The sequence below is a fragment of the Anomalospiza imberbis genome, chromosome 13, assembly GCF_031753505.1.
Source record: "Anomalospiza imberbis isolate Cuckoo-Finch-1a 21T00152 chromosome 13, ASM3175350v1, whole genome shotgun sequence".
Taxonomy (NCBI): domain Eukaryota; kingdom Metazoa; phylum Chordata; class Aves; order Passeriformes; family Viduidae; genus Anomalospiza; species Anomalospiza imberbis.
In genome coordinates this window covers 2,423,079-2,449,386 of record NC_089693.1, presented here as the reverse complement: position 1 = coordinate 2,449,386, position 26,308 = coordinate 2,423,079, and the positions used below count along the sequence as shown (strand labels likewise).

The window sequence follows — 26,308 nt, the reverse complement described above, 5'->3', positions numbered from 1 at the left end:
CACTGGGCACCAGGATGCAAGTTACCTACAACACAGAGCAATGGGGTCACACTAGGAAGAAAAATGTCCTTTATATTGTATAAGATGAACTTAATGAAAGAGACCTTCACTGAACACAACTTGCATTGATCCTAAAGACCAGGAACCCTAAGATGTACTTTAGAGAGCCATCCCCCTGCCAGGGAAGGGAGTGATTTGGAACTGTTGCCCAGAAAAAAAGAGACTGAAACCAAGCTGGAGACTTTTATACCTGCACTGGACAAAACCTTTTAACATTTATTTATTAAAAAAAAAAAAAAAAAAAAAAAAAAAAAGGCACTAGTGGGAACAATCCTGTTTTGACCCCTGCGAGCTGGACGGGATGTTCCAGCGCTCAGGCTCCACCCCAAACAACTCCAGGATGATGCACTGCGAGAGCACCTGCCAGCTGGCACAACTGGCCTCTCTGTAAGGTAAATGCAGCAGAACATTTCAAAACCATTTTCATGAAATCTTGCAACACAAAGCACTTTAGATGACTCTCCTTTACGAGTCAGCATTTAATATTTAGTTATTTCTGCTCTTTATTGCAACACAGCGGGTGGCAATTTGCATGAGTAAAAGCTGGCTGGAAAAGTTAATATTTCTTTGGACAATCCTGAATATTACTGCTTTGCCATAATCCTGCTGGTTTGTCACCCTGTATCTGGCCTTCAGATATGCCACAGAATAATCTCCAATAAATCAAGAAGAGCTTTACCCTTTGAACCAAGCTTTGAATTGTAATCGCTGTGGGTCTCCATGTGCTTGTTAGCAGGTCTTATATTAAGAAAACAGAAGAACACATTTTAATCCAGAACCTTTCAAGATCCATGTGTCTTTGAGTTCTTTTAATGATTTAAAAATCAAGGCACCCTCTGGTTTTCTGTTAGAACTAATGGCAAGATTTGGCCTAGTAGGGTGGCAAGCATGCACACATAACACACACAGCTGAGACCTTTATCTCATCTAGGGCAGCGATCTGAAAAGCCTGGAGTTTGTAAGAAAGGAGACCCCTGGATGAGACTGTCACTGACAGTGATCTCTTTGCGGGGCCAGGCAGAATTGGCTTCTGCAAACCAATGTTTTTGGCCAAAGGTGACTTTTACTTTTGCACCACTGCAATGGCACAAGAGTAAGCGCATCAAATTCAGGTGCTTCTGCTGAACGGCAGCAAATGCCGGGGTAGAGAACGGCAATTTCCAGCCAGGAGCACAGGAGCTTCTCAACCCAAACTTCCTGACCCAACCAAGCAGACAGACAGCAATTGTACCTGTGAAATCTGGCCTCCAGGCTCATGTTGCTCCCACGCAGGAGCAGGTAGAGGAACTGCCACTGTAGGCACCAGCACCTCTGTCCATGAACTGTGGGTTAGAAGTACCTACAGGGACTTCTGAATATCCATTTTGACTTGTCTACCAGTAGAAGCTTATTATTATCATAATTATTAGTAACAATTATACAACTATTATATATGTTAATATATGTCAACAGAATAAGAATATTAATATATTCTCTACAGGGTATTTCACAGAATTAATGAGATGTCATAATGAGCCTAACCTCTATGACATCTTGCTGATACTTGTTTCTAAGCAAGCTACTAAATTCAGTGTGCATCTGCTCCAGCATTGAACTGGCTTGCAACTCAACTTGATACCCATAGCTGAAAAGGAAGTGAATGCTAATAAAGGGAGGCTTCTGCCTTGCTGGGGGCAGTGATGGAAGAGGCAGATGTATATTTACCCCTGTTGCCTTTGTTTTCAATCTGGTTCCCTCTACTACAGGGAGCTCTGAGCAGCCAAGTCTTAAATCACCCCAGCTCCTGCTGCAGTGAATGGCAGTAAGTCCCCAAGAGCTCTTCACCATCGACACATCAATTTAAGCACATCACAGGGCTGTCTCTATCTCCAGTCCCAACTCCTCCCCAAGAGCTTAAAAGTCAACTCCAGCAAGGCTGAGGCTGCTGCTCACAACACTGTTTTCCTAGTGGTCTTAGCTGGCATGAAGGGCTTCCCACCCTCTGACACCTTCCCAGCGTGCCACGGAAAGGGAAGTAAGCACTCTGCCATGCACTGGGAAAGAAACCACAGTGCAGTCCTACAGTCAGTGAAACGCACCCTCAGCATCCTCAGAGACAGACACAGTGGAACACCCAGGGGCACACAAGGTACCTCTTGTGTCCATTTGCGTCCTACCTCCTGTACAAGCTGAGATTTGGGAACAAGAGGTAACTCATTTCAGCACCAGATCCTAAAAGCCCTAATTCTCTGGTAGTGAATTCAGCAGCAAAATTCCCACAGAGAGGAGGATTTAGCTCTCAAGAAGTCCAAAACAAAAGCAGCATCTGTGACTTACCCATGAGACCCACAGCAACAACAGTGTAAAAATTACATTCACATGGACTCGATGCTACTCATGGAAAACAACTCTGAAGCCTTTCTGCTGGCAGACCCCATCTCTGAACACTCTTCTTCCCCTCTTTTGTTCTTTATAGGACATTTGCATGGAAACAAGAGCCCTCTTTCTCAGCTGCTCATCTCGTCCTGCTGTCTGCCCTTCCTTAACAGAAGACAGACTTTCAAGAGAGGCTGTTCTCAGGCAAATAGCCGGGAATGACAGAAGAACAGAGCACATGAGCACCTCCCAGAGCCACAGTGGCAGCACCAAGCCAGGGGTATCCCCTGTGCACAGCCAGCCTCTCACTCTTTTGGTAATGAAAGCTGCTGGGTACACGGGAAGAGTTCAGTGGGAGATCTTCAGAGTATGTTCCATGGAAAGCAAGTCTCTTACTTCAAGACCATGCTGAGAAGGCCCGGTTGTGCGAGATGCAACATCAATCACCAGTCAGGAAAGGCCCTGCTAGCCCAAGGTACCCCCAAATTCGGCACTGACAAGTGGCACCATCAATATGAAAATCTTGCTCCTTCAAAAAAACCAACCCAACAGTAACGGCAGGTTCAGATTCTGCTCTTGCCCCTGAATCTCCCTGTAATTTTTGCTCTTTTGTAAGCATATTATTGTTGTTCCAGTGGGGTTGCCTATGTGGAAAGTCTAAGCAAAGGGCGGGGGGGAAGCTGACAGAGACCTGCTCCATGTATCTAACTCGGAGTGTGAGCCAGACAGCGCTGTCAAAGGGCAAAGAATACACTCTGGAAACAAAACCTCTTTGTTCCTCTAATTTTGTTCCAGTTAAGTCAGTTCAGCTGTTCCATATAACCAGTCAAAAACATTCAGCATTTCCCAAAGTATTTTAAGACTTCAAAGTTGTAGGTTTTATTTTGACAGTTTTAAAGTGCATAGCTTCTTTTTTCTTTACAGTTTTTTTGCATTAAAAACAAGGCTGTTTAATAAATTAAGCTTTACAACAACCACTGCTGCTCTGCTTTTATCATGACTTCAATTAAAATATTGTTTCTTGAAGACAGCTAACGGCTTCTGAGAAAAAAAATGAGGGCGTTTCACTGAGAATATTTTCAATAGACTCAATTTGTTAAAACTTGCGATTAAAACCAAACTCCAAGTAGGGCAGGCTCAAAACCAGGGGGGTTTAAAGCTGTCCAAGTTGTTGATATGAACACAAAACTTCACAGACTTAAATGAACATACCTAAAAAGTAAATTCTTCAACACTCAGCAATGGAATATTTAGGGAAAAGTGACCTTTCCAACATTCACTGATGAGGAAAATATAGGAAAAACACATTTTAGAGCAGTGCCTGGCAGCTCAGCAGAGATGGGAGTTCAGCAGGAGCAGGCTGTTCCAGAACAAAACCTCTCTACATAACCCAGGCAACAGATCTGACCTTTACATCTACAAAAAACAGTCAGCCCACCACTGACCTCATTACTGGGGGAGATCTGCCCCCCAAACCCTTTTTTTTTCCACACTCTCAGGGCCAAACCTGTTCTGACACCGATCGCCTCCTGTCAGGAAAGTGCTGGAACAGCTCAGGGACAAGACCTGTACTGAAACCAAACCTGTCTGAACTCTCCGCGTAACCTGAGCTTCACACACCCGCGCTGACATTGTCACCACAGTGAACAGAAGCCAGGCAAGCAAAGGAAGGACTCGTGTCTTCAAAAGCAAACAAAAGAGGGTTATAAAAACTAATTAGCTGTTTGTGCTCGCTGCTGCTCTTCTTTGCAAAGCTGTAACCACAGCGAGTACATCTCTGAGGGCTTCTCAACGGCAGCTCTGGGATGGCCCTGCCCGGGCTGGGCCAGCTTCACGGTGCCAGCAGCAAAGGCCCTAATCCCACAGTTTTGAGGTCAAAGCTCCACTCGCACAGTTCACAGTACAGCCCACAACCAGCTGTGTCAGCACAACTGAGAAAGCAGGATCAAGCAGCCGTGGGGACGAAGCTTTTAAGCCTGCGATGCTGCCAAATGCTTCGTATCACAGCCCTGCCTATTTGCATTTCTGCCTTGGGCCCCATCTGTAGCTTCCCATCCATGTAAAAGCTGTCCCCAGGGAGAAGAAAGGCTACTGTCCATTTGTTCAACACTTCTCAAGTGCATCCAGCTTCAAATGAAATAGGTGGTAAAACTCTTTTCCATGCAGTTCTGACTGTCTTGTTGTCTGGGGGCAGGGAAGACCAGAAATGGAAGTAGCTGGTCCAGTGGCTTTGATCAGTCAGCATCAGGCACCAGTGCAGCTCCCAAGCCCTGCCAGCCTTCCACGCCAGCACCACATCCTCACCATCAGAAACACACACACTTAATTCTTTCCTTATTTCCACTTCAGATAAAAGATCCTACAAAGTAGGTCTCCCAATGCAGTATCAGTTAAATCACTTTGTAATAACACACAGGAATATCTTTAAAATATGGTTGCATCCTGTTACAGAAGTCTTAATGAGCCATATTTTTAGCCCAGGAACAACCTGAAAACCAGCAGAGACACACTGCAGCACTAAAACTATGTCACTGTAAAGCTATTTCATTACAAGCCATGGCTCTCTTTGCACAGATAATTTCTTCCAAGAGCCCAAGTAAGCTGTTACAAGGTTTTCCAGCAGGCACATGTGTAGAGCAGCCAGAAATAAGCCTAATCTACTAGGCAAAAGTTGAGAATCCAGAGAAAGAAAGGAATAAACAAAGGAGATGGGTGCCTTTCAACACACTGTCTCAGCAGAGGTCACTGCAATGACTGGGAGCTGGAGGAGGGCCAGGGCACCATGCATGCACCTGTCAGGGATCCCACCCAGGCTCCAGGCAGGCACCCTCACACACACGGGAACTGCAAGGCTGGAGAAAGCAGGAGCTCCAGCTGAGACCACCCAGCCTCTCGTGCCTCGCATTCACTACCTGCAGTGACAAAGTGACTGACACAGCCACAGCTGGCAGAGCTGCAGAGGGAGCACAGACCATCCTCCAACAGCCATTTGCACCATCATCAACATCCAGAGGTGACAGACACTGCAAGAGAGGCAAGGCCAGGCATCCAGCACCTCAACTTGCTCAAGCTTCATGTAAGAAGCAAGGGTAGATGAGGTACAAACAGGATCCAGACATGACAGTGGCAGGCACTCCAAGGATATTTCTGCTCATGCCCAGGGGTTTGAAGAATTCAGCAGCACCCACAGCTCATTCCCAAAGCCCTGGCCTGAACACTGCGCTGCCTGGGAGTCCTGCATGGCTCGTGACCTCAGACAGGGCTGAGGAGAGGCCTGGACACAGTCCCCATCGTCCACGGTTCTTGGGAGAATGCATCTCTCTCCCACTCTCTCTAAAGAGAAAACAAGTTACAAAGACACCCCAAGCAAATGCTGGTGGAGTGACAACCTGTCTAACTCAGAGGGACAATGTGAGACTCCAGTGGCTCTCAGGCTCTAGAGAGAAACTCTGAATTGCTTCTCTGGAAGCTGCATCTTCCCGGATCCTGGAAGAAAGCTGGGGTAAGGGAATACCCACACACTCCATATCTCCTTAACACGAGGAAAAGTAAAATCTAAAATGGGCTTCTCTGAATCAGCTCCAAAGCTATCTCAGAAAAGCTACGTTATCTCCCAGCAGCCCAAACCACTCCTATTTGTTACAGAATAATAAAACCATTACTACTGAACAATCACACTATTACACTGTTGTTTTACATGGCTATAATTTAACAGTTCTTCACTGTTTGCTTTAGAAAATCTGTTCTTGAAAGGTCTATAAAATTATGAACTCTTGCTCCAATTTGAAAACATAGGCATGAGAAGGGATTTCTGTTTTCTAATAAATCACATACCCCTACTAGTAAACACCAGCTTATAAGAAACATCTTTTGTTTATTGAAAGTAAATAGCATGTGGACATTTTAAACAAAAAGAAGGTGGGAGGCGGAGGGGGACAGACAGATTATGTTTTTCACTTTCATTTTGCCTTGTGTCTAAACAAACAGTTCCTAACAGCTTTGTTTTCCAAACCAACTTTCTCCCAGCTGCTATCTGGAACCACAGAAAGGGAAAGCAATACTCAAGATGCACAAAGATTACTTGACTTTGCACACTCATTTTACTCAGCAATCAGTGGTCTGGCTACACAAGCCACAGGGAGAGTTGCTAGGAATAAGCAGTAGCCTTGGAGAGACTGGTTGGCTTCACAACAGATCAGTACTGGGAGGGTTCACTCAGTCCCTCACATCATGCCAGGGGGAACCAGCATTTTGCCAAGCTTTTGTGACAGGTCCCAGTTTTGCCACAGGAACTGATTTGCTGCCTTCTGCTGAGCCACAACCACACAGAAACTTGGAATGACTCTGAACAACAGCTTAGAGAGAAGGTCAGAGAAAACAGCTCTTACAGACCCCTCAGGGACAGCTACCTGTAGCATCTGAAAACCAACTATCACCCTGATCCTTTTTAGCCATGGTTTTTACTGTTTCCATTAGGTACAGGAAGCACAGAGATACTGACCCAAAAAGACACAAGAAATTAAACCAGGATGGAGCATACTGTAATGTTTCTGAATTTTTCATAATCTTCAAGATCAAAGATATTAATCTTCAAAGATCTTTCTCATCCCTCTGCCTTCAACTGATGATCAAGACACCAAATATTCCCACACTCCTTTTCCTTGCCTTCTTGCTACACAGTTTAGTGTTACTTAGACTACCTCTACCTCACAAGTTCCTTGCCCACAAGAGATGTAGCAACACTTCACTGAAGTTGCAGGGTGGGAATACCTAGAGTTAATATTTTGATCCCTTTCACTCCAACATCAGAACATTCCTTATATCCAGGCATAAATACTGAGACATGACTGTAAGAGAGTCTCAGAAATGATGTGCAAATACATGGCTCTCATCACAGCTCTCACACACACCACTGAAACTTGCTATATTTAACCCACCACTTTCTTAATTACACATCATGCCACAACTGAGCAGCCCCTCCAGAGACAATGGTCCAGCCCCTTCTGAGCTGGACCTTCATGAACATTACCCAAAAAAGGCATTTGAAGGGCCTCAGATGGAGTCCAGAACGTGGTAACTTCTCACACCTCATTCAGCCCATCCAGGTCTTGCAGGAAAGCACCTGTTCAGCTGGAGTGTGCAGGCAGCCCAAGCCAGCCTGCACTGTGGGAAGCAAACCCTCTGCACGAGCCCTTTCACGAGGCCTTTTTCTCCCACCACTGCATAGCTGCCACAACAGTAAAGTCCCCCTGACAGCACATGGATTTTACTGCTACTTGCAGTGCAAATGAGATAATTAAGTCAGAAATCTTCAAAGCCCTGCCACTGCCATGGGTAATGAGATTTTGCAGCTCACCTGAAAATAAAATGGAAGGAGAAGGGCAGGTAAAGATCCTTCTCTACCAACAGCCCGAAGTCTAGCTGTGAAGCCATCCAGGAAACAGCTTAGTCCAGCTTCCATTAAGAAGATGTCCTTCCCAGCAGCTGGGAAGTCAATGCATAAATACATCCCTTAAAAAAGAGAAGCATTCATACGGGAAACCCAGGGTCACAACAGATTTGCCAATAAAATGCAAGGTACAAGCAGCCAAAGCTCCACATTTTAATCAGTGACAGCCCTCTTATCTTGCTGTGTGATGGCTTTCTCCCTGCAGAAAGAGACCAGATCACATCTCTGTTCTTACCTGAAATACTGTCTCCAAAAAAAGGGGCAAAGAACCCTTCTGCAGGGGCGCCACTTCAGTGACAACCCAAGACATACGCACTAGTCAGACTGAGCTGAAAGCTTTCACAACAAGCAAAATCCTCTGGCATGTATTTAGAACTATTTATTGGACAATTCTGTCTTTTATAAAAAAGTTAAGCAAAGAGCTTCCCTTTGCGGTTCAAGACTGGAGTGCGTCTTCAGGGCAGGGTGTAAAGTGCCATAATGCAGAGCAGCTACAGAATGTCAAAGAACAGCTCTGATTTCAACCCTACCAGGTACACAAGGAAATACACATACAGACCCTCTCCCTGCTCCTTGTGCTTTCCAGCTCTCTGCACACAGCCAACCTGTCCTGCAAAGCCCCTGCGGAAAGGCCTGGATGTGCAACTTGTCACTCAGAAAGGACAAGAACCAACCCTCCCATGCTGCATTGGAAAAAAGTCATCTACTTCCAAGAAGAGAAGTCAGGCTCGTCAAATTCCTGCCAACTCTCCTGCATTTCCCATGTAATTGCACAAACCATGAATTAATAAGAAATAATGAGCCAGCACACACGGGACGAAAAGACAATTCAGAACAGCAACAAAGAGAACTAACAGAAAAGTACATTTTAACAGCTCAGTGCAGACGACTGTCACTGCAAGCCCACAATGCCCCAAGAGAGGTATCGCTTCACTGGGAGGACACAAGGACACACACACCACCCACGCAGCACAGGAACACAAGGCAAAGGTGAGGGGGGCTTAGGGCAGGAGTTAATTTTGCAGAGAGAACAGACAGTGTGGGCAGTCCTGACAAAGCACCAGCCTGTCCAGGGATGGCCTTGTCACCACCCACCACATGTCCTTCGGGAAGTCACAAAACCCATCTGGGCTTCACTGCCTGGCTACAGCTGCAGTGTCGGACACCAGCTCCCCCCATGCGCGTGGACCACCCCTGCTTTATCTAGACCTGCTCTGCTTCTTTCTGTTATCACCTAACCCCACAGGTATGTTATCAATGCAGCCAGCCAGCCAGCCTTGCTGGGACAATAGCAGATAAAGGGGCAGGTTTGACAGACAAAATAATAAAATGGGAGATGATAAACTGTTAAGTCAAAAGGGTGCTCACAGCTAGACAAACATGATTTTACCAAGGACTTGACCACCTTGGGACTTTAATCCTCCTGGCTTAACTTCTTACCTAGTCCTGTTTGAAAAGACAGTATCTGGTTATGATCTGGAAACTCAGTTATTACTGAAAGAGCAAAGTGACTCTTACAGCTCAGGGATTGTGTTAGGAAAAATAGCAACGTAACGCCCATATCTGTGGCTACAAGGATGCACGTAAAGGTGGAGGAAAACAAGGAGAAATACAAACTTTTGAACATGGGTAGGACTGAGGGTCAGAATGGGTGAAAATCTGCCCTCCCGTTTCCAAACTTAAACTTACATCTGTCATAACAACAGAAGGAAAATATATTTCACAAACTACTTCAAAAATGCCTCACACCTACTTAGCTGTTTAACTTTCCAGCATCTACAGTGCATTTACCCACTGTCAGCAAAAGTTTCTCTTCAGAGCACATAAATCTTTCTGTTTTCCAAAGCTGCAGCCAGCTGAAACCTGACAGTTTGAGGACAAAGCAGTAAAAGGCCCGGGTCTGCTTCCAAATGGTGAAGGACATGCTTTCGACACACAGTGTCCGAGCAGCAGAATTCCTGTGGGGACTGTCACACCACTTTGGGGCCCTCCCGCATCAATGGGGGTCCAGGCTTGGATGTGATGCTTCTCCCTGGCTGTCTCTGGGCTTCTGCTCATCTCACCAAAACACATCTAAAAAAAGACACCTGGACTTACACTGAGATTTCAGCAAGAACACCCCAGATCACCCACTTTTCTCAGCAGTGAGGACAGTTTTGCCTCTGTGCATCCGACTGCTAGATGAGCACTATAGATGGTGGCTGCTTTGGACCAAGGAATCCAACCTCATTTATTACTAAAACCAGGTTTATTTCCATTAATATAGACTAATTACTGCTGCTCGTCCTTTAATGAGGTTTGTTGTGCCTCAGCACATAACACCAGCACAGGAGAAATCCTCATCTTCAAAACCAGGCAATTTTGGGCCACTTTGAGTAGTTCCTTCTCTACTTTTAGAAACAAATGATGAGAATGATGTCTCTTCCAGAGAGCCAGTTTTATTTCAGGGAATGCTGTGTGATCAATCTCACGTTCAGGTCAACAACAGCCTTGCAAAATCTCCTTTATCCAACTTTTACTACTGTTGAACAGGGATTAACATTAATTGAGTCCAACCCATATTAGCCAAGGATTATTTGTTAGTCACCAGCCTATAATCACTTGCATTTTCCAGCAGAAACCTTTACATTGCTCAGATAACTTGCAGGATAATCCAAGTCACCTTTTTAACGAAATCTATCTAAAAACAAACATTCACGTAGTTGTCTTCCTCCTTCCAAAATACACAATTAGTTCAGCTTAGAAAATGCTATAAAAATTAGTTCTGTCAAATTTGCAGTCCAACAAGTTTCTGGTGAGAAGGAAATACTCTCTATGAGGGCAGCATTTTTTTTAAACCTCACAAACTTTAAAATACACAAAAAAGCATTCAGGAATTTTCATTTACAGGTCTGTACATACCACATACCAATTTAGCCCTTCTGTTCAAAATCTAAATGGAAGTTACACAGATGTGCCCCTTCCTGATGCTTCCTCTGGTTTCCTGCAGGTGAGCCTCCTGCTGCAACACCCCAAATCTGCCTCAGCAATGGCTCAGCTGCACCGTATAGAGACACTCTAGGAGATGAAGGTTTCTTTACTTTTCCCTCAGCTGGCTCTGATCCCATCACATCTGGAAAGCCACATCCAGTACTGTTTGTCTGAGCTGAATGGCAGCTCTGAACTGAGCTGGGGGGAACTAATGCCCTAGGGATCTGCACGGTCCAGATCAAAGAAGTCATGCTCTGAACCGAAGCAGTAAAAGACTCCCCAGCAGAGCAAACACCTGACTGCTGAGAAAAGCAGGGCTTACTCACTACTGTTACTACAGAAGGCTGAGATTATGGATGGAAAACAGGTGAAAGACTCAAAGGTCCGCATGTACTCAGCTCAGGTTATCAGGAAATTCAGTGAGTGTACACATCCTCACAGAGAGGCTCCTCATACCAGTACCTATCTTCACACACCCATATAAACCCCAGGGAGGTGAACTCAAACTGAAGGTGCACATGGCTGAGCAAGGATGTCAAACCAGCCTCCTGAGGGGCTGTGATGGACAAGCACCCACAGCAAATTCTTAAGTCAGAAGTGTGTGTTGGTTTTTTCAAGAGATGCTCTTTTTCAAGCACAACCATTAAACCTGGAACAAGGAACGTCTCAGCTTGCCACAGTACACAAGAAGGCAGCACAATATACTGCTTGCTTTAAACATACTGAACTATCCCAAGTGCCTTCACTGGTGTAAAAACAAAGAATGATCTGACAGCTCAGCCTCGTGCCTGGATGCTGAAGTGTTGCTGAAGCCTTTCGCCCCTCACTTAACTCCTCTGCTGCTAAACAGCAAATCCTGGCAGCAGCCGTAAGCATGAAGTAAATGGGAAGCTCTTCTCTGCCAGCAGCTGGGAGAAACTTCCATCTCTCCCCACTTTGCATGTAAAGAAAACTCCACAATAGTACTTGTGCTAATGCTGCTCGCCAGATTTTCCACTGACACACTCTTGAGGAAAGCCTCCAGATAGGAAGCCTGCTCCTAAGGATCCTCTTCAAGTGGATGACTTTTGACTTTGGGAACGTATGGCTCATCTTCTTGAGGAACAGTTCCTTTTGTTTTCAGTACAGAGAAAAAGAGTACAAAGGAAAAGAAAGAAAAGTTGCATTTATTGTGACCTAGGGAACACAGAGCTAAATAAATTTAATCAATATTTTGATTTTTCTGACAAAAGCTGCAATCAGCACTGACACAAACAACTGGTTAGCAAGCTGGGGGGTCAGGAAGGGTAAATTAAACCAGAGTTTCAAGATGCTTATCTTTCCATCACAACAACTGCCGCCAATGACAGTAATTTACATGGCTAATAGGCAGTATTATGTTTACAAAACCATTCTGGGGAGGGAAAATCTAAACAATTTTTGCCAACCCAGCAAAGGAGCTGGTGTTGGATCTGGTCCTGGGATTCTTTTGCCTTTTATCTTATCTGATGGTATTTTGCCAAGATGCCTTGCTGTGGAACAACACAAAGTGCCTTCAGAAGTGTCCTCACAAGCCGTGCAGACCTGTGGAGGATATGATCACCGTTCTGTCACAGCCTGAATTCTCCAACAGCAGGGCTGCCCTAGTCTCTGTAACAAGGGGAAATACCATCAAGCAGGGAAACAATGGAGCCAAGCCAGCAGCCCCAGCTCCTCCACCCCACGCCACACTCTGGACCCCTCTGCTGAAGATAACCTCCAACGAGCCCCTTATCTCCCACACAAGGGCAGGTCCAATCCCCAAACCACATGCTGAGCCCCTCAACATCAGCCTGAACACCTGCTGATTCTCTGCCCTCCCTAGCCCTTGGTTTGGTTTGGTTTTTCTTTCCATGAAAAGCTTCCTGTCCCTTTCTTACAAGCTCTTTCATGGCTTTGCGATGGACAGACAGACAGGTGGGACTGTGAGGGCACAGAAATGGGCTCAAACAGGCTCAGTCCCTCTGGGTCTATGTAATTAGGAGGACTATGCTCATCATTCCTTTAAAGCAGCACAGATAACCCCAGAAAGGCAAGAGCACATTTTTACTAGATCATCAGCTGAAAAGAGACAAAGATCTCCAAAAGAACATAAAAGCCTTCTCACATGCACAGAAAAAAAAAAAATCAGTGAAATCTTGACTAGTTTTAATATCAAGGAAAATTCCACTTTTGTCTGGAAAATACATGCACCCATTCTGCAGCTGTACCCAACAGCCAACCAAGAGAGACAGAGAGGACAGTCCTGCCTGAAGTGCAAAACCCGAGGTAATTTTGGAACGTGTAAGCACTGATGATGCTTCTGAAAAAGGAAGATTTATCACAGCCCTGAGTGCATGAACAGTCAGATTTTGCTAAAACTCTCAGTGCATTGACAGGGCATGGGAAATCCATTTCATTAAGTAATGACCTTTTGGTCACACCAATTAACTTGATCATCTATCGACAGTCAATTTAGAAACGATCAAGGATGCACATTTCCCAGCACACAGTGAAACAGATGAAGGACTTTATCACATCTCTGCTGCCAGCCTGGCATCACTTCTGCACCCCAGGTTTGCTCCACCAAGTTCTGCCATCCCAGTACTATTTTAACAGTTTAATTTCCCAAAGTCTTACATTTAACAAGGTGCTAAGCCCTCCCAGCTCCAAAGGGAACGTGGTTCAAAGACCTGAGCAGGAAATGAGACCAGGGAAATTCGTTGGAACAAGGGAAAGAGCCACAGCAGACTGAGCACAAATGCAATACTTCACATGCTAGATTTTAATTCTCCCACCAATCTGGGCTGAGAGCAAACCTTGAGGATGCTCACATTTCATTAACACACCTTTAATATTAATGACCTGTCCTCAAGAACTCCATGAAAGGTCTGGAAAAATAATTAAAACATGAAAAATCAAGAAAAGATAGGATAAACCAGGTTATTCCATAGCTCAGATGAATTTTAAAAGGCAATAATAGGCAATTGTGTTTAAAATGCTGATAAAGATTTTTAAATAATTTGAGAACATCTGATACAAAAGTTTCCCTGGAACATAGTAATTGCTTATCATAACCACCACAAAGTATGTTTATTACCCACGGAGATAAGGCACGGCAGCTGCTGGACTTCTCAGATAAAGCAAGCCCATATCACAACAGCAGGATCACATGGATTAGGAGCAGGAGAGGATCTGACTCAAACACAGACACCAATGGGCGTCAGTGACATGAACAAAAACATGTCCAAGGGAGAAGCTCCATGACCTACACACTCACAAAATGTCCTGACACCTGCAAACAGGACAGTGTCAGGTAGACACCTGGTTTGGCTCTCCCACGGAATTTCCCTTCTCGGCAGCTGCAACTCCAGCAGATTTTTACCTTCCTGCAAGGAAACACTGACCAGCTCTTCCTCTTCCTTGAAGCCTCCATTACTCTTCAGAATTAGGAAATTCAATAGCGTTTCAAGGATGACTTCAGCGTCAGACAAATTAGAAGCTCTTCAGACTTCCCCCCATGTCTGGTGGAGTGTTTGGCAGTTCTAGAAGGGCTTGTGAAAACACAGCTTCATGCTGCTTTGTATGAAGGTGGCAGATTCAGTTTTAGCAACTGTGGATCCTCTCACCAACAAGCTGTTAAATCAGAAAAGCACAAGCAGCACTTGGAGGCCACTTACTCAAAGGATTTAATAAATGCAAGAAGGGTACTTAAGAGTGATGGCGTTCTTCATGTTTACACTGTGTAACAGCATCCTCTGCTCAGTGGGAACAAGTGGGGAAACTGAGGCAGAGACAGCAAGTGACCAACACAAAGTCACAGCAGCTCCAAATCCTGTGTTTGGAAGTGCTTTCCCAAAAAAAGAGGAAAGCTGAACAGACACCAAGGCCCATAACATGAATGCTGACGTAACCATAAGTCATGTTTTACAGCAGAAAAGATTTCAAAAATAAACAAGTGACTACAAGGACTTGAGATTGTGATTTCTTGCAGTTCTGTGTCTCGTTAGTGGATTGTCCAGTCCTACCCAAAAAAGGTTCATTATCTGCTCAAAGCTCTTCCTGCCATTGAGGCACTCAGGTTCCTCCACAAGTGGGTTTTCCAGTCCCTGTCCTTCAGTCCATGCAGAAATGCATCTCCCTCCTCTACTTGGTCACTTATTTTCAAAAACTCTGTATTCTCCATGTCCAAACTAGTTATGACTGATTAGCATGTCCAGGAATTATTGGGAAAAAGAAAAGGGAGATGGACAGACATCAGAGTGGGATAATTATACCTCTTCGCCTTCAAAAACCAGCTAAAAATACTGTAGGCAAGTGGATCCAGTTCTTCTCCAGAAAGTAATGAAATTGCACCAGAGTTGATTTTGGCCCAACACGCACTTGGGAAGTACTGATAACACGGATTTACCATATCCCCTCTAGTATTACAGCTGACTATAAAACAAACATTTGCTTCCTACTGATAACAAAATGACTATGATCACTCAGGGTTTGTAAAGGTTAGGGTTTCTCTGTCACCCAAGGCAGACCTGGAATTCCCAGTGTCCATGCAAAAAGTACCCTGTAGGTAACACTGGCCTCAGTTTTCCCTCAGGTACCCACTCACCTCATGCAGAAATACAGTTTGGGATGGATTCCAGCAACAAATTACAATCAGATTAAATATTAATTCCCATCTTAATTATATAACCATAACTAGGCTTAATGGCCTTGAAGTCATTTAACCAGGAGAGGAGCGTGTAAATCGTGCAAGCAGCATCCCTTACACTGCAAATGCCCAGACTGGTTCACAAGCACCTGGATTTTTTCCCCTGGGAAGAACAGCCAGCCTTTGGAAAAGCAGCTCCAAGGGAGGTAAGAATTCAAATCATCCGGCAAGCAATATGGCATCAGGAGTCACAAACCCATGGGACAGACAGCACAGTGCTCTGCCCTCAGGATAGCTGTGTGCTAGAGTGAAAAGGATCATATATGTGCTGGATACTTATTGACTGATTTCATCTTCACCTTTGACAGAGAGAAGCATCTCTACATTTGGCTGAAGTGGGCCATGAGGTTGCCAGAGCAGATGAAGTAACTGGTCCAGGACCACAGTGGGCACTCAGGAGAGACGTCCTGTATACCACAGCCCACACCAGTGCTTCGCAAACTCAGCAGGCCCAGGTGCTCTCAGTGCAGAGACACCTGTGCTGTCCCACAGAAGCTGCCTCCATCTCCAAATCAGACTATGTGCAGGGAAAATAATCTCCTTTCATCCCCAGGGAAAGGCAGATTGCCAAGTATTTTCTTTTCCAATTCTTACTTGCACCACTCTGAAGTGCCTCATGTATGACCAGAAGTCACCCACCCCCACAGCACATCAAATCTGCTGCAGCTGCCAGGAGAAAGACTGCTGCAAAAGAGGGGGATATGCCCAAAAATTAGCCCGTTCTGCTTCACTTTGGACTTCAAGGCAGTGAAGGCACAAAACACAAAAAAATAAAGGAAAAACCTAGGGAAAACAGGAGACAAAACCAGAACCAAGCCTGAGCAATTTCTCCTTCAGTTTCAGAGACTAGAAGAGAAACACAGAAGTGCCACCAAAAGCATTCCCCATGCCAGAACAGCCCCTGCCTGGCTTGGAGACTGGCTGTCATGAGAGCCATGGCACAATGACAGCGAGCTCCGAGCTCCGTCACAAGAACGCTGCCCCAGGAAACAGAATACAGGTGAAGCCTCGCCAGCGCTGTGTGCCCCGTGTTTGGCACTGTCAGTGTCCCCCGTTTCTTGGGGCTGTAGGAAACACCCCATCCCGGTGACACCGCAACGCCACGGTCACAGGGCCGGCGGACCCGCAGGCAGGTGACATGCTGCGAAGCGCAGCAGGGACACGCGATTCCTAACAATGGGAACGCCGACTTCCCCGGCACCGGCTTTCACGGCAGGCAGCGGCTGCGGGGTCACGCCACCAAGGCGAATGCGACAGGAAGGATAAAACAAATCACAACTCAAGCGAGGTGGTGTCGAAAAAGGAAATAGCAGGAGAACTCAACCACAAAACCAAACTACACAAAACCAGGTGGATTTCAGCTTATCCCTCGGATGGAAAGCTCAGCTCACTTCCCACCAACACATGCCCTGTAGAAAGCCCCAAGGAGAGGAACCAGCACAGCCCCCTTGCTGGAGTCAACTGAAAAGGGGTTGTTTAGTGCTTGTTTTTTTTTCTTTAAACCCCTTTCCTGCTACTGAAGGGAAAACAGGCTCAACGTCAGACAGCAGAAAGCTTTCAAAAACACTGGATCGCATCCCCAGCAAGCGTACACTGGCACTGCTTCCATCAAGTCCAGAGGGAGGAAGGTTTTCCATTCTACTTCTCTCCTACAAACTTCATACCCAGTGAGGCTTGAACTTTGGATCAAAACACATGCAGCTTTGGGATCAAACACAGACTTTCCCAAAACCATTTCAACTCTCTGCCAAATTAATTTCAGATGGAAACAAGTCCGTGTTTTTCTTTTCAGAATCAAACCCACCTGTTGGAAAGCACATCCACACGTACCCAGCAGCATGTCCAAGGACCATGCAGACGCACTCACTGCCTCCCTATACAAAGATGTGTCCCATTGCTAGAAAACACACAGCAACAATTTTCACTAGTTGCCTGCTTGCAAGAAACACCAAGAAGCTACAATTGCAAATTCTCGCAAAGCATCTGAAGTTTTCTTGTTGAAGTGGGTTTGGAAAAACAACATCTACTCCACCACCCCCATTTTTTGTTTGGTTTTTTTTTTTTTTTTTTTCTTTTCTTTTCTTTTTAAATCACTGTTCTCCATTACAAGCCTTGGGATCCACTTAGCTGTTTGCTCAAACACACAGGAGACACGGCTGCCACTCAGTCCAGCCTACCAGCCGACTGCTGGTGGGGTCACAGCCTGCCACCCATCTAGGAAAACCAACACTCACTGGCGACAACGGGCCATTTACATGGACCGTTATTCACTTCCACAACAGCCACCGTAAAGCTGCACCTATGTTGAATCATAACCCACCCCTAACGGAGCTCACAGTGCTCTGAGGAAAAGGAAAGAAAAGAAAAACAACCCTGCAGCCATCCACGTGCTGTTATTATGCTCTGCTGAACCTGAATGCATCATAAAAGGAATAAAAATGTACAATGACATGGGGATGGCTCCTCCACCACAATACCCTGTTTAGGGGGGATTTTAAACGAGAGTAAGTCCCTGGCACACGCTTGCATTTTTGGTGCAGTTCTGCCAACCTGTACCTTTCCAAACCCTTCTCAGGGATGAGAACAAAACCTTTTGTGGGTTGTTCATACACAGAGAAAGAATCCCACACCCCAAGGTCTTACACTTCAACTGACCCTCAATGCCAACTTCGATGGCAACCACAGAAAGCCACCAACACGCCCGGTGGCCGCGTACGTGTGCCCCGGCACGGCACCGTTTGCGTAACCATTGCAAAACACAAGCGTGAGGAGCATGGCTATTCCTGGGTCACTTCCTTGACCAACGGGATATCTGCCTACTCGCGTGTCCCACGACGGTGGGAGCGGGCAGGGGAGGCGAGGGGCCCCTGGACACCTGGGCCTGCTCTGGGCTACCCTGTGCTGGACAAGCTCTTCATTCCCCACCACCCTGGCACAGCCACTGTCCCTCTGGTGGAAAGTTGCCACTGTCCAGGCAGAGGTTGTGGAATGCTGCTGGTGGTCTGCTGTCCCTCTCAGGGAGGGAGTTCTTGTGGGGAGTGTCACCCTCAAAGTGTGAGGGTGTCACCCCCAATGCCACCCCCCGAATGATGACTCCAAAGGAAGCACCACCTAGGCATGGGCCACGAGCACAGCTGTCGTCCGACTTGGAGGAAAGAAGGGGATGGGGAGAGGGGGGGAATGGCCACGGAGGGACGGGACGGCCGCTACGGGGAGCAAGGACGACTTGGGTAAATGGCCACTAAAAGGGAAGGAGGGCTAGTACAGCGGGTGACCGGCCATGGAGCTCATCCCCGCGGAGCCGCCCGCTACCCATGTGAGGGCAGGTGGCACCGCTGCCGCCCGCGGGCTGGGGGGCACCGACCCCTTCCCTCCCTCCTCTCCCTCCTCACCCACCTTGCACGGCCAGGACGGCGAGGGCGGAGAAGCAGAGACAAAGCAGCAGGTCCTCCAGCGCCATGTAAGCCCCGCCGGGCGCCGGGAGCAGGGGCCGCCGCGGCCGCATCTACGAGGGGAGCGCGCTCTCCCGCCGCCCCACCGCCATCTTGTGCGAGCGCCCCGGCCCCAGCCCCAGCCCCGCGCTGCCCGCCGGGCCCCGCTGCCGGGGGCGGCCCTGGGCTGCCGCTGCTCCGCCTTTGTCAGCGGCCCGGCCGCCCCTCCGAGGGGCTCCTCCCGCCGCCCGGCAGCGCCCGCACCAACAGGTTGCTGCCAGCCCGCGGCGGGGGGAGCGGCCGCGTTCCCTCAGGGTGGGGGACGGCAGGTGCGGGGCTCCTCCGCCCGCCGGTGGCTCCACAAGCCACAAACATTTATAACATTTTATGTGGGTTTTGTTTAATAATTTCTTTCTTCAATCTCTTTAGTATTTTTCTCCGGTTTTGCCAAGGGTGAGCGTGGAGGGTACCGGGCCGCCTTCAGCAGCCGCGCTCCCCTCAGGGTGCTTCCTGGGGATGCCTCAGCCGGCCCCGGGAGTGGCCCCGCTCCCTGAGGGGGTGGACGGCAGGTGCGGGACTCTTCCGCCCGCCAGCAGCTCCACGAGCCACAAACATTTGTCACATCTTATGTGGCTTTTTAAATTAAAATTCCACCCCACACGTCTTTAGGGTCTTTCCCCCGGTGTGCCACGGGTGAGCTCCCGCCGCCGCGCTCCCCTCACGGTGCTGCCGGGGGCGCCTCCCCGGCCCCGCTGCCCGTCGGGGCTGCCGGAGCTCAGCGCGCCGAGCCCGGCTGGCAGCGCTGGAAGCAAACGGGCACCAGTGACCGCATCGCCATGGCTTCGTTGGGGTTCAGTTTCGAGGCACACTCCTTCAGGTGTATATCGTTCGTCGGTCGTCAAAGCCTTGCCTGTGCTTCTCAGCCGACTGTAAAAATAAAGCGAATAAAATACATGGTGTGGCATGTCTGCGCCCCATCGCTGAGGAGAGAGGCGGGACCCCTCCACCAGCTGAGCCAAGCGGTGGAAATGAGGCAAGGAGATGAGAGATGGAGTCCAAAGTTGCTGCCTCCCCGTTTGGCTTGGCTGGGTCCCAGACACAAACTCACACCACATGTGTGTGCACAAAGCCACAGGTGCAGGTTTAATCCTGAGACCAAATGACACCAAGTCCTTTGGGCAGTGGTACCTGGCACCAAACACAAGGGCAGTGCATCCAGAGTGGGTCTGCTTTGCCCTCCAAAAGGGGATGAGGCTGCCCAGCACACAGGCATGTTTTATCACAGCAGCGTGGAATGCGGAGGGGGCTTCAGCTATGCAGAATATGAAAAAAGAAACCTTTTTAATCCAGACCCTCCTATTTATTAGCTTGTATAATGAACTATAAACACTTAAATGAAACCAGAAAGGCTGTGTGGTGGGAAGCAGGTTTCTCAGGAGTGGGAGTTATGCAACTCTAAGTTCATACTTGGCACTGCCGATACAGACAAGCCCTGAGAGGCAGCAGCCCCCTACTCAGAAGGGATGTATGTGCAGAGGGGCTTTGCCCAACATCAGGTGGGCGCTCACGGTGCACCTTGCTGGGAAGGAGTGCATAATAAAGCCACAGCATTCCACTGGCCCCCTTCCTGCACCATCTCACCTCCCTGTGGAAAGAAAAGTGGGTAGTAATATCCACATCCTTTTCTGCACAGGTCCAGCATGGAGGTAAAGATTAACATCCACAAACCCTTCTTTCTCTCTGAGTCCTTCCCACCTGCTCCTTTATGGGTGAGATGGTTTTAAGGGTGCTGTCAATTTGCTTTAACTAGGCTGTAAAGAAATAGCTACTTGTGTCTGCCAGTGGCTTCTTTCAGACACACCTCTGCCCGTTTTTCTTCAGATCCCAGACATTTCTCCCTCCCTTCAAGCAAGAAAAACTTTACCTTGCAGTGAGGCAAGTCTGACATTAATATAAACAAGGAAAATTGCTAGTTGTCTACAAAACTCTGCAAATTCTGACTAAAAGCACCTGCCTGTGTTAAGGCATTGACCAAGCTCCATGTCAACAGGCCAGGGTTAGACCAGGCTTTGAAAAACCCAGGTTTAACCCCTGTCTTAGCTCTCTACCTGATCTTAGTGTTACTTGATTCCTCTCTGGCACCTCTTTGTCTTCCTGCATGTCTGTGGAAACAAGAATGAAAGCAGTATTTCGACAAACCCAAGCTTGCAACATATATTCCTTGAATATCTGTCCCTGGGGAAAAGAAAAAAAAAAAAAAGCAACTTGTCAAACAGCCCCTGAACTGAGGGAGCGGCAGAAACATCACCCGGAGCACCAGCTCCCTCACACTGACAACACCTGTGCTCTGCAGGAGCAACAGCAAGTCCCAGCGCCTGCTCGCAGAGGTGAAATGATTCCCTGTGGCACTTACAGAGGGCTAAAGAGCCACCTAGTAGATTTGGGAAGGATCAGATAACTCCCTGGCTGTCAGTCCGTGGCAGCAGCCATGCCAACAGAAGGGATGCTCCTTCCCAGACGAAGGCACTTCTGCCCCAATACTCAGGGTAGCAAACGCCCATTTATGTGCTACAGACTCCCCAGTGTTCCCATTCCTGTCCACAAGGCATTTCTGCCTTTCAATAGCTGCAAACCTTCCATACTTTGAGAGAAGAAAGTGTGACAGGTGGAGCAGCAGCAGTAAGTGGCAAGTGTTTGTAGTTCAGCTTTTTGTTCCTCCTTTGAGAGACATTATTTCTGTGCTACAAAATTTTTTTGGTGAGTCAGGTGTATGGGGAAAAAAAAACCCACATTTTTTTAGGGTGTAAAGTCCCATTTTAAGGGTCAAAAGCCTCATTTTTTTTAGGGTTTTTCCCATGCAGGCAGCCTGTAGCCGAGGGGGATCCATGCTTCTTGTAAGGCTGTAGTAGTGCAAGAGACCTTGGAGCACAGCAACACATTACAGAGGGTTCTGAATCAGAACTTCTCCAGCCTCTGAATCCAAACCCACATGAAGAAGCCCATGTCCACTTCCAGCTGGCAGCTGTGGGATTCAGACTACCAGGATGTAGTTGTATGAGTTACTAAACAAATGCAGGTAAAGAATTACACCTGCTCCAAAAAAAGATGCCCTAAAATAAAAGAAACCTGAACAACAAGGAGAAGGTATTTCAGAGAGAAAGCAAGAAGATTCACAGCTTAGGTCCTTTATCTCCCAAGCAGGATTAAACTTCCAGTCTTAAATATAGCCTTGCTCCGTTTTCTGACCATCCCTGACTCCAGACGTGTCTGCAGTGCTGAGGTTGACATTTTATGACAGATTTAAGCAGCTCTAATTACCAGAAGAGTTGGCCGATCTCTCCTTTGTGACGGCATTAGTGCTTGAATGAGCCTGGAGCTGGACAGAGGAAAGGATGGTGCTGAAAACTTAATTGGCGACAACATCAACAACAAAATCAGGGCCCTGCTCCAGCTCCCTGTGCAATCAGTCAGGAGTTAGTGCCAGCACAAGGAAAGCAATGGGAATAGACAGACAGAGACATGAGGAAGTTTTCAACAGCAGTACAAAGCTGGATCAGCTCAAACTCACTGCAAGACTTCACCCTTGGTCTTCCCAGAAAAGAAGTCTCTCGGGGACCTTTACCACCAGGACTCACTATGTTCCCAGACTTCTTCTGGTCTGGCAGCAACTTCAGCGCTGGAGGGAACGTTGACTTCCAGACGAGGAAAGTGATGGTAGCCTCCTGTTCCGTATGCGTGAGCAATGCCAAACAGGAGCAGCTGGTTGCACATAATAACATGCATGGTGTAAGTGAGCAACACAATGAGCAATTTGCTCAACAACCCAGGGACATCAGGACAATTCTGTATCACAGGGAAGAAAGAAAAGAGGAAAAAAACATGTGATGACCAAACCCTAAGGGAGACTCAGCATCCTACACATCCATTTCATTACGCTTGCTCTTATAAATATTTATTACCCAGCCTATCTCATCATTCTTCCAGGAATGGGTGTTGTGTTATTGTTATACCCAGGGAGGGCTTTCCTTCTTCCTCTGGTCCTGCTGCAGGCAGTCAGCAGTTGCCAAAGATAGATTGGGAGCAAGAGTGTGACATTAACTATGGAAAATGCTGCTTAAAATGGAGCTCAGGGGCAGATATTGGCAGGTGCATTGTTAGGAGGAAAACGAATGGAAAAGGCAGCACGTAATGAGATTCGGAAGCTTGTATTTAAAATGTGTTCATGGCAAAAGAGATTTCTGCATTCAAGGGCCCTGGTCCAACAGCCAGAGCCACGGGTGAGGAGGGACTCACACCCTGAAAAAACCTGCATGGATCCAGGATGGGGGAGTTATGATGTAGATGGTGCCAGGCTATGGAGCAGGAATGAGAGTAGGGTGGATTTTAAGTACCAACATCATCCCTCTGCCTGCACATGGAAAAATATCATGTTAAAGTAAGGTACAAAACTTCCAGCATTTACAAAGCTTTGCAGATCAAACTTGAAGTGGGTTTTTATGTCTCTTTGATTTGTATTGCTGCTGGGATGTCCCGGTGCCCTGTTTCTTGCTCTTCCTGGGACCTACAACCTGGGTGAGTCTTTGCTAAATCAAATGCAAATTTGCTTTACACAGAGACACATAAACTGATTCTGAAAGGAGCCAACAAGAAAGATGGAGAGAGACTTTTAACAAGAGCATGGAGTGACAGGACAAGGGAGAATGGCTTCATACTAAAAGAGAGTAGGTTTAGATTAGATATTTGGGAAAAAATCCTCCCTGTGAGGGTGGTGAGGCCCTGACATAGGTTATCCAGAGAAGCTGTGGCTGCCCCATCCCTGGAAGTGCCCAAGACCAGGGTGGGTGGACGGAGATTTGAGCAACCTGGTCTAGTGGAAGGTGTTCCTGCCCACGGAAGGGGTTGGAATGAGATGATCTTTAAGGTCCTTTCCAACCCAAACCATTCTGGGATTCTGTGATCATTTGAGACTAGTGACTTGGGCTGGATTCCTGACAGTCCAATTCAGAAAAAAACATACCAAGACAATCCAGGCTGAGATTTCAGATTAAATGAATCTGTTTCATTTCAGTTATTCTCCCTTGCTGTCACAGACTTTTTTTTTTTGTGTGTGTGTGTGTATTTATTAACCAGCTCATTCACTGTCAGCTACAACCAAATAAAAACCTACTAGAACCATCCCAATGAGCCATAAAGCAGTCGTGTGGAACATCACTGTCTTGTAAACATACAGGACTAGGAAAAATAATATTTGCTCATAAACAACACCTGTGGACTTCTCCCTAGAGCAGTTACCAAGGACCAATAAAAGTTTTGATCCTAAATAGTCTAAATTTTATATGCTGCTATGGTACCCACTAACTGAGGCTGGGTTTAGGCATAAAGAACACATGTAACATCAAGGAACATGCATAAAGAACACATGTAACATCAAGGCTCCATCAGGGATGCCATCAGAAACACCTGGCAGGCTCATTTGTAGTGGCAAATGTGCTCATGTGCCAAAAATAAGGATCTGTTCCGAAGTTTTATTGGATCTACAGAGCTGGCTATAAAATGCCATGCAGCGAAGCAGGGAGGCTGCCTGGTGCACATCCTCATGCCACCCTCTTGTGGCTAATCCCAGAAAATATAGTGCTGTACACCCAAAACCACGGAATAAGTGCCACCATGGCATTTTTGGGGTGCCTTGCCCCTCACTGATGATCTCATTATGGGGGCAAGCAGGAAAATCCAGACTGGTGACACTTGAAACCAGTTTAGGAATGAAAAGCAAGGTCGAAATAAAACCATTCCTGCACTTGAAAAACCTTGAGATCTGGATCTGATCTGAGGATGAGATTTCAGCCAGTCCAGGATGCTTAAGGCCTACAGATGTTTGATTTCCACAACCCTGGCTATTCTCTGCTCAGAAATTGGGACTGTATACCTGTCCGGTAAGATAATTTTAGCTATAAAATTCTGCCCTTGCTAATATTTCGCACTGAGAACTTGATGCTTTTGTGCATTTCTAAACCCTATTTCCTTTTACCTTCCAGAGAGCTCCCCAGATGAGCACCAGAAAGGTGACTGGGCAGCTCTCACACCCCCTGTCTCCATCAAGAGTTTACTCAGAAATGGCCAATCTGCCCCACAAGCAGGTGGTGGCTTTCACAGAGTCCTTGGTGCCCTCGTTGTATAATGCAGGCTATTCCCATCCATCAGACAATTCTGAAAACCTAAATAGATGATGTATTTATTTATGGATTACTGACCACAAGAAAGAGAAGCTTTGCACTATTGTCAACCTCACAGCCTTCGGTCTCCTATAAATAATGCATCATTGTTCGGTGTTGGTTTATGGTTTAAGTTCCAATGAGCGGCGCAGACCAGCAGACTCAGCAGAGATGAAGGCAGCACAGGGTATTAGGAAGAGAAATGGGACCATCTGACCAAGAGTGTTAGAAAAACAAAGCAAAAAATTAATGTTCTCTGAGATATTTTAACGTCAACTTCTACAGACCTTCTTCTACCTCTAACTGAGAACGGCACAAATCTCTGCTTATCCCCTGTTTTCACTCTGCTTTCTCCCAATTGTGAGCTAATTCGATTTCAGATAAACACTAATTAACACAAGAGGTCACTGCCGTGGCCAGCAGGCACCATTGCAACGTGGCATTCAAACACACCAAGAGATCAAAAGAGCCTCCGCTGCTTCCTTTGAACTACCCAATTAAAACTTGCACAAATAAAGCTATTGTTTTACATCTGCCTCATCCAGGCAGGAGAGAGGGCAGAGAGCTAAGAGATCATTGCCTTTAATTGGGCTGTTTTCCCTCTCTTCTTACAGGTTTCCTCCATGTGGGTTTTTTCTTCAGACCAGTAGAAGAAAATGATGGCCAGACCCTTTGCGATGCAGTGATTACACGGCAAGGCTACAGCAGACTGAAAGCAAAGCCGTGGGGAATCCAATTTCCCTCTTGTGAGCAAAAGGGCATCAGTGCCTTTCTTGGAAGGTTTGATTGATAGCCCTTAAGAAGGACTCATAAAATGTGCCTCTCTGGCTATTTAGGCAATTCTCTTTTGAAGATGAAGGAGAATATTAGATTAATCCAACTGCTGTAACAGCATTATCTCCTGCTTTTAAAGAAAACATATTTTATGGCGTCCGCACTCTAAGGGAAACAACCTGCGGCTGCACGAGCCCTGGGCTGGTGCTTTGCTGCTAGACATACCTTGGCAGCCTTGGAAGGGGTTTTCATCCAGATTCTGGGGAGCTGCTGTAAACACCAAACTTGTACCTCCATCCCACATGGACAGCTTGTGGACAACAGAGGAACCAAGGCTAGGGTGCACCAC

The 26,308-nt window shown here is 46.8% G+C and overlaps 1 protein-coding gene and 1 long non-coding RNA gene across 6 annotated transcripts in view; one reads left to right on the top strand and one right to left on the bottom strand.

The window, feature by feature from the left end:
• The window catches only part of IGDCC4 (immunoglobulin superfamily DCC subclass member 4), an 88,463-nt gene extending 68,997 nt beyond the window's left edge, over positions 1 to 19,466 (bottom strand). Inside the window, exon 1 of one of the 5 annotated variants that reach the window (XR_011003604.1) lies at positions 18,939 to 19,466. Coding sequence is in view for 4 of the 5 variants with exons in the window: in XM_068203542.1 (XP_068059643.1) it covers positions 18,939 to 19,047 (109 nt within the window). In the remaining variant the exon portion in view is untranslated. Of the gene's footprint in view, positions 1 to 15,841; positions 15,908 to 17,346; positions 17,411 to 18,938 lie in introns of those variants that run through there. The other 4 variants (XM_068203542.1, XM_068203543.1, XM_068203544.1 and 1 more) reach the window with 4 other exon arrangements.
• LOC137481689 (uncharacterized) lies at positions 16,626 to 17,993 on the top strand. Its single transcript, XR_011003605.1, has 2 exons — positions 16,626 to 17,013; positions 17,335 to 17,993. It is a non-coding gene; the product is annotated as an uncharacterized lncRNA (long non-coding RNA).
• Positions 19,467 to 26,308: the final 6,842 nt, after the last annotated feature.